Source organism: Phalaenopsis equestris, unplaced genomic scaffold (assembly GCF_001263595.1).
Source record: "Phalaenopsis equestris unplaced genomic scaffold, ASM126359v1 Scaffold000722, whole genome shotgun sequence".
NCBI lineage: Eukaryota > Viridiplantae > Streptophyta > Magnoliopsida > Asparagales > Orchidaceae > Phalaenopsis > Phalaenopsis equestris.
This window is the reverse complement of record NW_018165162.1, coordinates 163,454-180,626: the sequence shown is the minus strand read 5'-3', so window position 1 is coordinate 180,626 and position 17,173 is coordinate 163,454. Positions and strand designations below refer to the sequence as shown.

Here is a 17,173-nt window from a genome sequence, read left to right as displayed (position 1 = left end):
TTAGATGTAGAAAAAGCTTTTGTGAATACATCCACAATTTGACCTTGAGTGGCTATATATTGAATTTTAATTATGTTTGCTGCAATTTGATCTCGAAAAAAGTGATGATCAATTTCTATGTGCTTGGTGCGGGCATGAAAGATAGGATTATTAGTTAGGGGAATTGTTGATGTGTTATCACTAAAAATAGTAGGAATGTCCATAGATAAGTGAAATTCAGTTAGTCGTTGAATCCATATGACATCTACTGTTTCCAAAGAGAGTGTGTGATACTCCCCCTTTGTAGAAGATTTGGCTACCGTAGTTTGTTTTTAGACATTCCATGAAATCAAATTCTCACCATAGCACATGCAATTTCCTGATACGGACCTTCTAGTAATGGGATCCCCTTCCCAGTCCGATTCTAAATAAGAGTGAACTGTAGAGGAGTTGGTGAATCGAAGTCCATGAGTTGGAGTTCCTTTAAGATATCGAAGAATGCATTTGCTTTGTTGGACGTTTTCATGTGTTGGCGAATGCATATGTTGGCACCTTATTGACCGCATAAGTGATATCTAGTCTAATGACCGTAAGATACTGTAGCATGTCGATGAGTTGTCAATGGAGAGTGATATCCGAGAATGATTGTTGTGTGTCTTTGTCGCTAGTTACTTTAGAGTAGCTTTATACAATTCTACATTCCAATTTTATTTAGCAGTTCTAAAGTGTATAAAGTTTGATTTAAATGGTATCCGAATTCCATCTTGTGAAATTGAATACCTATAAATATTGTTGTTTGCCCCATCTCCTTAATTGGAAACATAAATTCTTTAGTTACCAACAGGGCTTTGTAGCTTGAGAGTGCCTTTTGATTTTATTGGCCCACTTGCATCATATACCATGCAATCGGAGGTTGGAGAGACTAGTTCCCAAGTCCCTTGAAGTTGCAGTGCAAGAAATTCTTAAGACAACTTCTCTCCACTAAGAAAGCTTCATTGGTTGACTGAAGCTAGTTGGTTCGGGTACTGCAGTGAGTTGATGTCGTAAATCTAAATTTTTTTTGGGTTTCAACATGCCTATCTTTAACCTGGTTTGCATCGGATGAATGGAGGTAGGATTAGAGAACCTACCTAGAGTTGGAGATACCTCTCCAGCTGATAATTGTGAATGAGGCAGTAGTTTGGTGGGATGAAGCTGATACAATGGATGATTGGTTCGGTGTATCTCTGTGGAAATGAAAACTATTGCTCTCGTATTGAAGGTTTGGTTGGTGATGATTGACCAGTACCCGAGATACCTTTCGGCACAGTAATGGTGGGAATATCAGCTACTTTGCCAGGTATGAACATGAGGGGTGGTATGTATGAGGTGGAAGGGGAATTGCATGTGTTATTGGGTAAAGAATGATATGGGAAGCATTCTTCATCAAACAATACATATCAAGCTATGATAAATTTTTTGATTGTAGGATTATAACAACAAAAACCTTTGTGTTGAGTGGAGTAACCCAAAATTATACAAAGAGAAGCTTTGGTTAGCAGCTTGTTGGTAGGATTGTGATGTTGCCACGGATGACAAGATAAGCTCAATATTCGCAGATGAGCATAGCTTGAAGCTGTATGATACAATAGTTGAAAGGGTGAGAGGTGCTTCGCGTTTCTTGACGGCATACCATTTATTAGATAAGTAGTTGTTTGTACTGCATCGATCCTGAATTTGAGTAGCAATTGGGTGAGTAAGGGAGCTCATGCCGTTTCTATAATGTGATGTTGTTTACGTTCTACCACTCCATTTTATTGTGGAGTGTAAGGACAACTTAGTTGATGTATTCCATTTGAAGATATATGTTTGGAAAGCATGAGATATCCATCCATTCGAAGTGCTTTGACAGAAGTATTGAATTGATTAATGATGAGTTTATGCAATTGAATAAACTTTGAGAGAACTTCTGGCTCGTTTGCCAAAGGTATTAACCAAGAGTAACAAATACAATCATCAACGAATAGAAGATAGTGTTTAAACCCATAAATCGATAAGACGAGATGGTCCCGAAACATCAATATCCAACAAGTGATGGTTTATTGCTGCAATTTATTGAACTTGGTAACAACAATTTATGACTCTTAGCATGCATACAGTGACTACATTTAGTAGTGGAAGCAGATATAAGGAATTATCCTGATGCAAGATGAGCTTGAGTACTTTCTACATTTAGTAGTGGAAGCAGATATAAGGAATTATATGAGCTTGAGTACTTCAGCATTGAGATGCCCGAGCTTTTGGTGCCAATCAGTGTTCGATATAACTGGAGTATGGAGAGCGTGCTTTCTGCTGTCTTCTTGAGGATTAACCGAGTAGACTTTGTTTGGCGCGTCCAGTGAGAAGTTGGTTGTTCGTTTTGGGATCCTTTATTTGATACTCAGTTAAATCGAATTAAAATGAGCAATTATTGTCCCGAACAAAGTTATGCACAAATATTAAGTTATGAGAGATAGGAGAAGCAAGTAAAAGTCTCTTAAGAAGAAATTTACGGTTTGGAGTTGGTAAGATTCCTTGGCCACTATGCTGAATGAGAAGACTCTCGCCGTTGCCAATCTCAAGATATTCATTACCACTATATGATTGTGGTTGCTGAATATTGTTGTAGTTGGGTGTCATAAGTGACGAAGCTCCTGTATCAAGAATCCAATCAGTGGATAAATCATATTTCAGATCCGCCATGAGCGTGGTATGTGATTGAAATTTAGATTGAGAATTAAATTTGGGAATACGCTAAGTTGGACCAATGCCGATAGGAGAAGGTGGCGTGCTCTATCTTTCCACAAATTTGACAAGCAGTTGAAGATCTTGGTCGACCGATCGACGTGGAATTCGTTGACGATCTTCCTCTTCTATTTCAGAAGTTGGTACGACCGTGACCCCTATTGGAAAACAGCGTTAGCTGAGCTATAAGCTTTGTTCCTTTGCGACGATGGTGGCTAAGTGAATTTCCTCGCTGCATAAGAGAGCATAAAGATCTTCTAGAGAAATGGGTTCAAACCTCGTGTGAATAGAAGTTTTGAAAAAATTATAGGAGGTGGGAAGACCATTTAAGATATAAAAGATAATATCTTCAGAATCAACATGGGAACCGGCAGCAACTATTTGATCCACCAAAGTTTTGATTTCGATCAAATATTGATTCATGGAGTTTGTTTTCATAGAGATGTTATGAAGCTCATTCTTGAGTTGTATGACCCCAAATCTACTTGAGGTTTGAAATCTTTTTGACAAAGTTCTCCAAATAATGATAGAAGTATCAAGATTTAACACATGAGAAAAGATAGATGAAGAGATATTGGAATAAAGAGCTGCAGCGAGGTTTTGATCGATTAGTTTCCAGCTATAGTGGGCGTTGTTAACCAAATTATCATTGGTTAACGGAAGAGGGCAGATTGAGGTTCCCATCAAGAAGGAATTCAAACCCATTAGCTTTGAATAATTTGTAAATCTGAGAATGCTAAATGGGAAAATTATATGTGGTTAATTGAGTTGTGACCAGATTTTTAATGTTTCCCATAAGGAATTTAAGTGGAGGTATAGGAGGAGAAGAAAACTGAAATGTGTTGGCATCGGTGGAAGAATTGGCAGAATCCATGGACAAGATCAGGAGTAGAGGGTCTGATTTACAGAGGATTTTGGATCACGAATAAACGAAGAAGGGTCTGATTCAAAACTGCCGATCAAGAGAATAGCAGATCTAAAATAGGTCGATAAATTGAAAATTGATGTGCGATAACAGGTCAGGAGATGAAGGTAAATCCGAAAGAATTCAAAGAATGAAGAGCAATTCAGGTATGCAAAGCTTCAGAATCAAGAAATTGTTCAGCATATGCAAGGAAAACAGAAAAACAGGGTGGAGATGTTATGAAGGCAGAAGATTCTGAAGCCAAGATTTGAGAGAGATTGAACCTGCCAAGGATGAACTTTTATACCATGATAGAATATAGGGAGAAAATGAGAGAAAGTGCTGCAGCTTATATTTCATAAAGATGAATAGTGCCAAATAATGAAACCAGCTATATATGGCATAAACCTATCAGCTGTTAATTAAACCTAAGGGTAAAGTTTTTAGAATAATGACATTGGCAATAGAGACAACAAAAAAGTTTATAAAATAAAAAGAACAACAATCAATAGAACTCAAATCCAGAAAAATGAATGTGGCTACAAAAACATTAAAAGAAAAGCATATAATCCATTTTGAAATAAAGTATTTACATCAGAAAACAAATTTGGACTAGCAAATCCACATATTCGCATGCCATGCATCTTAAGCTAAGACAAACGATATTATAATAATAAATTATTCGTGCAGTACTCATTTGATTGCTTGTAAGTTTTTTTACATTTTGGGGATAAAAGATCAAGTAGCATAAAAGCAATACTTGAAATATAAGATCATAATTAAATTAAAAAATCTACGAATAAAGTTAAATAGGCTTCTTTAAGGTTTGATAGTACACAGATGATGATAAGAAAGACTACGAATCCCAACATATAATCAAGTAATAGGTAATGAAATCTGATAACACTTTTTGTAACATCTTTAAAAAAAAAAACAATTTACATGCCCTGCATCTTTAAGCTAAGACAAACGATATTATAATAATAAAATATTCGTGCAGTACTCATTTGATTGCTTATGAGTTTTTTTACATTTTGGGGATAAAAGATTAAGTAGCATAAAAGCAATACATAAGATCATAATTAAATTAAAAAAAAATATGAATAAAGTTAAATAGGCTTCTTTAAGGTTTGATAGTATACAGATGATGATATGAAAGACCATATAATCAAGTAATAAGTTATGAAATCTGATAACACTTTTTGTAACATTTTAAAAAAACAATTTAGCATTAATCACTGTTTTACAATGTGATTAATTTATGAAATATTTCAACTAACTGAAAAGAAGTATCATCAAACAATGTTTGACGTATAATAAATTTCACTATTTAAATAAAAGTTTGGGAAATGGAGTCCGGAAATTGCTGGATTTGTAAATTGGCTTTGAGATTTAGCTTGTAAGTGCAAATTTGCTTTAATAAATGACGAGCCCACTCAACGTATAAAAACAAACACAAAAGCAAACCTAAATTTAAAATAACTTATTTTTTTCAAGGGAACTAATTTTTCACCTAAAAATTCAAAACAATAGACTTGCAAATCCAAATAAAAACTAGGCCTCAAAACACTCTGCTATGTTCTCACTATCGTAAGAATTTTCAAGTCATTTTTGACTCAGAATAAAAAATTTTTAGTCAATTTTTAGCTCACAACTCCCTGATAACACACAAAGGTTGTCAAAGAATGTTAACAGGCGTGTGATTTATATTTACTTGACAGTTGATTTCTTAGTTATAATAGGACTAAAAGCTAGAAACTGTGACAAAAAAACATGAACTTTCCAATGCAAATACCAACATGGACAAAAATACATCTTAAAAATATATGATTTAAGGAAGCAAAAAATGGGGAGTTGAAAAAGCAAACATATGTAAAGACAACATAAACATTTTCTATTTATTTTAGACTAAAATAGTATTACCTTAATCCTTAATGCTAAGAAAGATATCGGTGAAAAATAACCGTGCAATCATATGTTACAAAAACATTAAAAAGAGTGAATCACAAGTACAAATTGCAATGCCCCACAAATGGACTCATGATTATAAAAAAAATACAAATAAAAATAAAAACTCAAAAACAAAAATACATCAAAACTAATCTAGAACTAATCCTTAACCATTACTATCATTCTCAAAAAAAGATTAATAAAAAACATAACTTCTGAAAACTAAAAAAACATATCTCCAAATATGAATTTTATATAGCCGCATTTCCAGACGCAATGGTACTTATAACACAAATGCAAGGCGTCTTAAGAATTGGCCCAACTTCATTCATCTACGAAGGATTTATTGTAATTGTTAGAGAGGACTCAACGTTGGAGATCCATCCCCTCTGCTGGGACCTTCGCCTCCCCTTTTATCCGAATATTATTTTAAAAAAAGCACATTATTTAACTTATCAAAATTTAATTCTGAATTCAAAGTTTGTTCCAGATTCATGTCCAAATAAAACTTGATCAACAAAATTGAACACAATAAAAATTTCAAAATTCAATATCTATCTAAATGCAAACTTAGAAGATGTCGCACAAAACTGTGCATCAATTTGTCTCTTTAAGCTACAAGAAATAAAAATATAGAACAATAAATTCTCATCAGGTGATAAATGCAAATGTGAAATTGGTTTAGTGTTTAGAAGAATGACCTTTTTGGAGGGGATGATAAAATTCTCTCCACTATCCCTCAGTTCTCCTTGCTCTAAAGATTGATTATTTGGAGCTTATTTATTTTCTCTCTTATATAGCCATAAATAAAAAAGGTCCACATTTTAAAACACAAACCTAAATTTAAACCATTTATGTCACATCCAGTTGAAAAAGCAAGAATCTAATCACATATTTTTGGATAATTTATAGCTGAAGCTTTTAGAAGAATCTGAAATAGGACGTCATATTCAAGACATCATATTCTAGATAGTTCTAAAAGATTCTATAATCCAGACACATTTAAGAGACTCAAGATAATTCATGTCTCTAGAACTATCAGAATATTCTATATATATAAGAATAATGTAGTGTATTTTAGAATCATCCACACATGTAATCTATTTCAGGTGGGGGCCTATAAATAGGAGCCACCATCACATTTGTAAATCATCCATAAAAAGAATAAGAGTTCTTAGCATTGTAAACTTCTCCCAAAGTACTATATAATTACTCTCTTTCAAAGTTCTTATACCATCTTAAGTTCTCAATGTTCTAGCCTAGTAATCTTGAAATTTAGGTTGACATGGCACCAAAAAAGTGTGCTAATGCCGCACGGTTAGCTTGAAGAAAGTTAGTCTGTAATAGTTAGTATCATAGGCCAAGACGCCAACAATGGGCCCTTACAATGACATCTCCTAAATTATCAAAATGAAGAAACAATTCAAGTAATCATTGGACGTTGGGTTCATCTGACCTCCTAAATCCCCAATTCCAGAAGTAGAATGATAGATCACTACGCATGTGCATCAACTATAGGGTTCTCAATAACATCACGATTAAGAATAAGTATCATATTCCCTTGATTCCTGAAATATTTGATCAATTGGGTGAAGTTCGATACTGCTCAAAATGAGATCTTTGTTCATGTAACTACAAAATATGGATAGTGGATGGTTCTTATGAATTTTTTTGTTATGCCCTTTAGCTTAACCAATGCACCAGCAACATTTTGCACCTTAATAAACAAGCTATTCCACCAATACCTTGATCAATTCATAGTCATCTACTACGACGATATAGTGGTGTATAGCAAGACCATCGAAAAGCATATGATGCACTTATGTGTTCACGATTCATCTAGAGAATGTGTTACATGTTAAGAAAGAAAAAAGCTCATTCGCCACGTCAGAAGTGGGATTCTTTAGATAGAGGATCAAGGATGGCAAGTTGATGATAGAAGATAGTAAGGTATGTGCTATTCAAGATTAGGAACCACCGTCAAAAGTTCATGAACTAAGATCCTTCCTCGACTTAGTCAACTACTATCACTGATTAATCAAGGGGTACTCAACAAAAGCAGCTCTAATATATGCTTAAGAAGAACAAACCATGGGCATAGACAGGGGAATCCCAAAGAGCTTTTGAAGATCTCAAAAAGGCAATAAGCAAAAAGCTTGTACTCCAACTACCTGACCATGCTAGGCCATCTGAAGCTCACACTAATGCTTCAAATTTTGCTATTGGTGGTATTTCTATGCAAGAAGGGCATCCAATTGCCTTTGAAAGTAGGAAGCTCAATTGAAACATAATGACATCACATGATCATCACATGATAAAAAAAAAAAGACCATAATCATCCACTTCCTTCGAACATAAAACACTACTTACTCGGGTTAAGATTTATAATCTTGACTAACAATATTGCTACAATTTCTTTTCAAACCCTAAAATAAATTGAGTTCAAAACAAGGAAGATGGCAGGATTTTCTAGCTGAATTTGATTAAACCATGAACTACAAACCAAAAAAGATGAATGCGGCAATTGATTCATTGAGTCAAAAAAACAACGTTGCAAGCCTATCACAAGTCACTAGTTCACTAACAAGAAGAATCAAGGAATAACTAAAAGTCGATCATCAAGCTCAGAGCATTATTGCCTTGATTAATCAGGGCAAAACCAGAAGATTTAAGCTTGAGGAAGACATCAATTATACCAAGCACAAGAAAATATACAAGCCAAGAAAGAGAAATCTGAGAAAGGTGTTGCTTAAGGAGTTTCATTACTCCTTATGAGTAGGACATCCAAGAATGAAGTGCAAATTTGCTCTTTTAAAACCTACTCACTATTGGTCGAGGATGCAAGATGATACTGAAGAGTACATACAAACTTGCCTCATTTGCCAACAAGATGAGACAAACTAACAACCAGGAGGCTTGTTGGAACCATTACTTATCGTGAGAGGCCATGAGAAAATCTCTCTATGGACTTCATTTCTAGCCTACAAAAGTTTGAAGGATTTGGAAACATAATAGTTTTGGTGGACAGATTCAAAAAATACACAACCTTTATAGCCGCCCCAACTAATTGTATAGTTGAACTTGCCCGTTATATATTCACAACCTAATTAAATTATAGGGAATCCCAACTAATAGGGAGTTCCAAAGAACATAGTTATTGACTGAGATCCTCACTTTATTCGAAGGTTTTGGCTTGAGATGTACAATATTTTAGGATCGAAATTAAATTATCAACGTAATTAAATTATATGGAGTTTAAAAGAACATTGTTTCGAAGATTTTGGCTTGAGATGTACAATATTTTAGGATCGAAATTAAATTATCAACGTAATTAAATTATATGGAGTTTAAAAGAACATTGTTATTGACTGATATCCTGGCTTTACTCGCAAATTATGGCCTGAGTTGTTCAATATTTTAAGATCAGAATTAAACTTCTCTACAAGCTTTCACCTTGAAAGTGATGAACAGATTGAAAGGATTAATGTTTTACTGGAGGCATACTTACAACACAATGTGAGTGTCAATCAACAATATTGGGCCAACCTTCTTGACTTTGTACAATTCTCATACAATGTGCAACAAAGCAAAGCAAAAAGTAAGAGTCTTTTCAAGATTATCATAGGATAAAAACCGTTAAAACCTCTATCACTTACCACTCAATATGAAGGAAAGAGTCCAGCTGCATTCCGATTTGCTAAACCTTGGCATGAGCAAGCTGACTTAGCTCCGATGCTACACAAGATTGCAAATAGATGAGGAAATTGACAGATAAGAAAATGAGATATTTGCAATTTAAAGGAGATTTTGTATTAGTGAAACTCCTACCACAATAATACAAAGTGTTTAAGATGAACAAAAGGTTAGTACATAAACATTAGGTATCTGTTGAAGTGATCAAATGTATAGGAAAAGTTTTCTACTAACTCCAACTTCCACGAAATTGAAAATTCATCTAGTTTTTCATGTAAGCATGTTAAAGTCATATCATGAAGACACGGAAGAACCACAAGAGGAATCAATAAGCGAGCACCAACAACAAAAATCACGTCTTTTGATGAAATATTAACTGATCAGATCATTCGTCAGCATGATGTGCCAAATCATAAAGAATATTTCATTAAGTAGAAAGGATTATCAGAAACTGAAGCAAGTTAGCAGTCTTTGGAAACACTATGGCAATTCAAAGATAAAAGCCAAAAATATCATTAAGAAGCAATGAGGACATCGTGAATTTAGGCGGGGAAGAACGACACATCCAAGAAGCTGGTCACATTTTTTTTGGATAATTTAAGACGAACTGGAAGCTTCTAGAAGGATCTAGAATAGATCATCATATTCTGGAAAATTCTAGAAAATTCAGAACACATTTAAAAGACTCTAGGTAATTCAAGAAGTCTGTAGAAGTCTCAGAATATCTAAAAGATGTAGGATGAATGTAGAGAGTATTCTAGAATCATCTACACAAGTTGTAGTCTAGAAACTTCTATAAGAAAGGTCAAGGACTATAAATAAAAGCCACCATCCCATTTATAAACCATCCAATAAAAGAACTATTAAGGTGGACTAAAGAATGTTAAAAATGATGTGAGGACTTCTTCATTTCCTTTAAGGCCTCTAAATACCAACATGAAAAAATTACTCCTTAAACCAAACCATGCAAAGAAGCAGTAGTAAAAGAGAATAAAAGATGAAAAAGAGAACAAATGTGTATAAGGATTTTATTTAACAAATATTAAGAACAAAGATAACATGAATATGTTATGTCGATGCCTAAGAGTAATTTAGTCTTTTATTATTTATATATTGGTTAATATAAATAGGCCTAATATGTTTACGATTAGGGTTAAGTATGATATTGTGATTTAAGTCTTAAGCTATAGGTTTGAGAGAGATAGTCTATCTCTCGAATTTTGCGTCAGGAGATATCGCCTACCTCTCGAATTTTAACTGCTTATCTTTATATATTTGGGTTGTGTTTTTTTGTTTTAATACAACAACAACAACAAAGCCTTAATCCCACTACGTGGGGTCGGCTACATGAATCCTTTTTCTCCATTGCGTCCTATTTTGTGTCATATTTTCATTTAGTTCTAGTAAATTAAGATCATTTTTAATACAATAAGCCCAATTCTTCCTAGGTCTACCTCTGTCTTTCTTAACACTAGTCGAATTTAAAACATCTACTCTCCTAATCGGATCATCTAATGGTCGACGTTTAATATGACCAAACCATCTAAGACGACTTTCTCTAATTTTGTCTGTCACAGGAGCTACACCAACCCTATCACGAATATATTCATTCCGCATTTTGTCTCTAAGTGTAAAGCCACTCATCCACCTAATCATTCTCATCTCGGTAACACTTAACTTATTATTATGCTTCTCTTTTAAAGGCCAAGATTCAGAGAAATTATCTTGTTTTAATGAAATAAAATATTTATTTTTCCGTTTTATGAAAAATTATCTTGATTCATATCAAATTGGTACAAAAGCATTCAACTCTGGGAAGGATCGTTGATTACGGGGCGTCAACTTGTCTTTCCCTAATCTGTGTGGAAGGATCACAACACATAAGGCTTCAAGAATTGTGGCTCTTTGATTGAAGCTAAGAAAGGATCACACTTGGGAAGCCAACGAAGGGACCAGGTAACAGCTGGGAAGCCAAAAAGGGATTGAATCTGGATTGGGAAGAGGGATTGCGATGTATAAAGTGCTTGATCCAATCAATCTAGAAGCAAACACCGATTGGATCATGGCATATAAGCACTACCTTTGTTCGATACACTCGTGATAAGAGCTAATAGGCAAAGGACGACAGGATCACGGCGCAATACAGGGACCACGACGAAATAACAACGATCATGTCACAACTTGAGACAATCAGAAAGCCACCAACCACATAATAAAGTCGTGATATGAGACAATAGGGAAGCCAACGACGAGATTAGAGGAGTTCTGAAACTGTACGAGAAGTAATAGTGCCCAAGAAAGTAGATGCATTGGAGAAGAAATTAGAAAAAGATGTGAGCTAAACAGATAAAAAATGAAAGTGTTTCACCTCCATGGAGGACGACACTCTACATGGAGTTGAGGATGAAGAGAAGATTCACTGTCCTAGAGGAAATAATGAAGATCATTGAGTTTCATGCAAACCTGCTGCCACCTACCGCAAGATTGAGTGACGACGTCTAGAGCAGACGTGAGTTGCAACAATAAAAGGCAGCATCAGAGCAAAATCACTACTTCAGGTGGATCTGAAGCCACGGGATCAAGCGCAAGAATTGAGGGTGAACTTAAACGACAGAAATCTAAAGAATTTGTGCGACATCAGGGAAGTGTTATTGTCTTAGGTGGATTTAGAGTTGTGGGGTCAAGCGACGACGGAATCGAAAGCAGACTTCAGCGTGCAACAAACCTGAAATCAAGAGTTTCTTCCATCAATGTGCGCCTATACCACTACTCAAATGTACGGAAGAACAATATTGAATGATGGATCTGAGAGATGTTGGGGGTCGGGATCATATGACCTAAGGTGAGTTCCTTTTCAAGCTCAATTTCATTAATGAAGAAGAATGATGAAAGTTGATGTTTCTGTGGGGATTATCGGGCAGTTAATATAGAATAGTATCAGACAAATTTCTCATCCCAGTGACTGATGAGCTATTGGATGAGTTATGTGAGGCTACAATATCCTCCAAGATTGACTTCAACCGAAAGATGTGCACAAGATTGCATTTCAAACTCATAAGAGTAGCTATAAATTTCTGAGTAAATGGAAATGATTGTCAGATGAGGACACAGCGTGGGAACCAAACAATTTGATCCAACAATTTTTTTTTTCATCTTGAGCCCAATGTCTTTTTGGGATGAGAGTATTATTAAGCCGGCACCTAAAGGAAATTTAGTCTTTTATTATTTATTATTGTTCAGTATAAATAGGGATAATATGTTTTAGATTAGAATTATGTATGAGATTGTGGTCCTGAGTATTATGTTTAGGGTTTGGGAGAGATTGCCTACCCTCGAATTGTAGATGTTGGGAAAGATTGTCTACCTCTCAAATTGTAGGTGCTTATCCTTATGTATTAGAGTTTTTTTTTATTTTATTTTGATGAAATAAAATGTTTGTTTGCCCAAATTACACTGAAAAATCTTATTACTTTATGTCAAAATATTTTTTGTTTCTTTAAACTAAAATACCATTGCATTTACTCTACCACAAAGATGTGAAAAATAATGAGTGAAAATAAATCCTTCAACTCGAAGAAGAAAAAATACAATTTTTTATTCTAAAAAATATTATAAATTAACATGACTAACATTTAAACTTCTATCATATATATATATATATATATATATATATATATATCCAGAACTAAATCCTTCCATTATTATAAGGTATCTCACAAATAGATTTTTAAAAGAAATGAATAAATAAATTGAAAACAGACAAATCATCACCCAAGATGGTTTTTATATAGGTCTTCTTTATAGATTGAATGAAGATAAGAACACAAATCCAAGGCATTTTAGGATTCAGCTCAACTCATTTATCTGATAATGCAAATGTTGAGAACTCGACACAGGAGATCCATCCTTTCGGTTAGTCCTCCCTTTTTATCCAACTTATTTCAAAAAACAAAGCACATTATTTAAATCATCAAAAATTGATTGTGACTTCAACATTTGTATGAAAATCCATTTCCAATAAGAGATGATTCACAAATGAAAATCAAAATCAAAACTTCGGAGAATTCATTTACTATTTGAAGGCAATGTTTGACAATATCCCACTAAAACATAAGTGATTCCTCTATAGGACCTTCATCTCATTAGATAAAATTAAAAAGTGGCATTTACAATCATACCACACAATTCTTATGTATTTACATATCTAGCACCTAAATTTTACTCTTTTACATTTATACCACCCAAATTCTTTTATATCACATCAAAACTACCACCATTTTAACTTCTAACAAGTGAAATACATCTTTTCAAGCATAGCTAGGGTGGCATGTATGAAAATTTGAAGTATAGGTGTTAGATATATAAGCACGTATTAATTAAGTGGTATGTATGTAAATCTTCCAATGAAAAAGTATAGAACAATCATAGCAATAAGCAATAGAGATGGATGCTCAGCGAATACGAACCATAAGAAATATTTTTCCGCCACCGAATTCTCCTCCAGTGATCAAAGTGATCAATATGCAATGATGACAATGATGACATCTTCATCACAACCATCCCAAATGAAATTAGTTAAGAGTTTCTACAACCAAATTTATGTGATGGAAGAGTGATCAGATAGAGCTAATACAAATATAACCATCATATTGGTGGTTAAACCAATAGTTCAACATTTATTATTCATCATCTCACTATGTTCCACAGCCACATAGAAGAATTAATATGGATAAAAACCAAAGAAAACGACAGATAAGAATTAAATTTCCTAAGTGATAACAGTAACAGAAAGCAAAACCTCAGATAAAAATTAGCCATTTAACATTAAGGTAGTCATCTGGCAACTATAAAATCAAATAAGCATGATTTCAAGGAAAGATCTAGAAAAAAAAAATGCATACATGTCATACCAGTATGAAGTGCAGAGAAACCTGGGAGTCCTACATAAACTCCACAGGATTGGCTATAGAAGACAGTAAAGAACTTAAAATAAAGAGATTGGTTGTGAAATGTTTATCAAGTTCCAAAAAGTATAATAATAATAATGGTACTTCTTTTGGACTTGAGGAAATAGTTTTGTTACAGGCTTAGAGCAGTCAAAGATATTCTTTAATTAGTAACAAATTTGATTCAAATGAAAAATAAAATAACTTTTTTTTTCATAAAGTTCATGGTAAAACCCCAAACCATATTTTTTTTATTTTTATCAATTTTTAATAGTTTGATCATGGCCCGCATAATACATTATAAATATCCATGTTTCGGGTGGCATGTATGTAATTATCCCTAAAAGGTAATAATGTCAATAACTTTTTAATTTCATACATTTGATTTCTTCATGGGGAGCTTGATCATGTAGCATGAAATTTTTATGTGTTTCACACGGGACAAAAGGCAAACTTTATTTTCTGATTAACCCACTGGTTTCCCAACTTGCAACAACAACAACAAAAAGCTTTTATCCCACTAAGTGGGATCGGCTACATGAATCATTTTTTGTCCATTGCATCCTATTGAGTGTCATATTTTCAGTTAATTCTAATAAATTAAGATCATTTTTTATACAATATGCTCAAGTATTTCTATGCCTACTTTGTCTTTTATAAAATAAGTTGAATCCAAAATATTTACTCTCCTAATCAGATCATCAGATGATCTACGTTTAATGTGATCAAACCATCTAAGACAGCTCTATCTAACTTTATCCGCCATTGAAGCTACATCAACTCTATCACGGATATATTCATTTTGCATTTTGTCTCTAAGTGTCAAGCCACTCATCCACCCAAGCATTCTCATCTTGGCATAACTTTGTTTTATGCTTCTCTTTTAAAGGCCAACATTTTATGCCATAGAGCATTGTAGGTCTCACCGCCATCTTATAAAATTTTTCTTTTAGTCTAAGTGGTACTTGTCTATCACACAAAAGACCAGATGCATTCATCCACTTCAACAAACTTGAATTCTGCTAATAACATCTCCATCTATATCACCATCACTTTAAACAATAGACCCGTAATATCAAAAGTGTTCACACCTTTTAACAATTTGCATGAAAAAAAATACTTTTATCAACTTCATGTGAAAAAAAAAAAACTGGGCAATTTTTAAGTCATTATAACAGGAAATCAGTATTAAGGAATAAGTAAGGAAGTGAACATAAGAAAAAAATCATGTAACTTAAGCCATCTGAAAATATCATATGAGTAGATTATGGAAAATTGATAGCAAAAGCAAGTTTAAATTTCGTTAATCGTTTGATTTTATAATTGTGAATGATTTAATGTTGAAGCTTAGCATCTACAAAAATAGTGAGCATCAAAAGAAATTAATCTTTCATTAAATTTATAGTAACATGGCATATAAAAAGGTAAGGTTGAAAGAACAGAAGTTCATTTAAAAATCATTAGAAGCAAAGACAGAATAAATATTTTCAAGATATTTTACACTAAAATAACTTACCTTAATGCTAACTTGAGCTGTGAGAGACCTGGGTGAGAAATAATCATACAATAGAATGCTATAAAGACTTAAAAGAATGTGGTTCCACAAAAAGTATGAAGGATCACTACCCAAAATGAACTCTTGTGATACAAAAAATTACTCAATAAACTATATACATTAAAAGAAAACTAGAACAAATCATTTTCAATTGCTATGAATCTAAAAGATAGATTTGTAAAGTATATAAAAAACACTAATAAAAGCTGAAAAATCGATTTGAAATGAGAATTTTCTATAACCGTTTTGCCAGACACCATGAAATCAAATCCAAAGCATCTTACAAATTGGCTCAAACATCATTCATCCGCGAAGGATTTATTGCAACTGTTAGAGAGGATTAAATGTTTGAGATTCATCCGCTCAGACGATATCGAAACAAAATATAGATAGAATCATCTAAAGGGACTTCGCCTTTTTAGATGAAATAAAATATATATATATCTACAACAATCATAGCAATGGAGATAGATGCTCAGCAAATACTAACCACAAGAAAGAATTTCACTACATAAAATGATAAATGCATAGATGAATTTGGTTTAGAGTTTCTGATAGCAGACCTTATTGGATGGAGTGGAGTGATCAGATAGAGTTAATAAAATCTTAGCCATCATAACAGTCATCAAACTAATAAAGAAAATATTTATTATTCATCATCTCGCTCCGCTAACCAACAAACTAGTGGAAATTATATGCAAAATAACTAAGAGAAACTGAAAAAAAAAAAAAAGAGAAGCCATAAAATCGATTTAGAGTTTAGAGTGTCTGAAAAAAGACCTTATTGGATGGAGTGGAGTGATCAGAAAGAGCTAAAATAATCTTAGCCATCATAACGGTCATCAAACTAATAAAGAAAAGATTTACTATTCATCATTCTGCTCCACTAACCACCAATCTAGTAGAAGTTATATGCAAAATAACCAAGTAAAACTGGGAAAGAAAATGAGAAGCCATAAAATTTCCTAAGTGATAGCATCAATGGAAATAGAAATTGAAATATCATTTGCACATTACCCATTTAACATTTAGTTTCATCATTTGCCTATCAAAAACTTCTAAAAAACAATTTCAAGAATATATCGATGAGATAACCTAAAGCTATATCGTATCAATGCAAAGTGTGAAACTCAATAATCCTGAATAAGCTGCACTCAAGAGAAGCCCACGAAAGGCCACAAATAACTTAAAAAAAAGGGGATTGGCTCTGAAATGTTTATATAATGTAGAAAATAAAAATAAGTTTATATTTGCTTTGGTCTTTGTCTATGAAAGTTCTACTGAGGGGAGCTTATGTTTTAATGCTAAAATTCAGCATTCATAAAAATAACAGACATCAATAGAAATTAACTTAAAATAATTTCATCATAGCAGCATGGCTAA

At 33.4% G+C, this 17,173-nt stretch overlaps 1 protein-coding gene across 4 annotated transcripts; it reads right to left on the bottom strand.

The window, feature by feature from the left end:
* Positions 1-2,008: 2,008 nt before the first annotated feature.
* LOC110030463 lies at positions 2,009-13,800 on the bottom strand. Of its 4 annotated transcripts, XM_020733188.1 has the most exons (5): positions 13,756-13,800; positions 9,253-9,331; positions 2,511-2,651; positions 2,238-2,385; positions 2,009-2,184 (listed from the first exon to the last, which is right to left on the bottom strand). In XM_020733188.1, exons 2-5 carry the CDS (start codon positions 9,305-9,307, stop codon positions 2,127-2,129), a joined length of 402 nt encoding a protein of 133 aa, XP_020588847.1. In that variant the 5' UTR covers positions 9,308-9,331; positions 13,756-13,800; the 3' UTR covers positions 2,009-2,126. The 4 variants fall into 4 exon arrangements, 1 of the variants encoding a protein (XP_020588847.1); XR_002294653.1 differs by lacking the exon at positions 2,009-2,184 and having other exon boundaries at positions 2,227-2,974; XR_002294654.1 differs by lacking the exon at positions 2,009-2,184 and having other exon boundaries at positions 2,227-2,900.
* Between the last annotated feature and the right edge of the window lie 3,373 nt (positions 13,801-17,173).

Excerpts from the sequence above, each read along its gene's own strand:
- LOC110030463 (XM_020733188.1), bottom strand. The coding sequence starts at position 9,307 with ATGCCAAGGTTTAGCAAATCGGAATGCAGCTGGACTCTTTCCTTCATA. Across the intron at positions 2,652-9,252 it reads TCTTTCCTTCATATTGAGTG|GAGCTTCGTCACTTATGACA; the intron begins GTAAGTGATAGA and ends TTCTTGATACAG. Across the intron at positions 2,386-2,510 it reads AATCTTACCAACTCCAAACC|GATCCCAAAACGAACAACCA; the intron begins GTAAATTTCTTC and ends TATCAAATAAAG.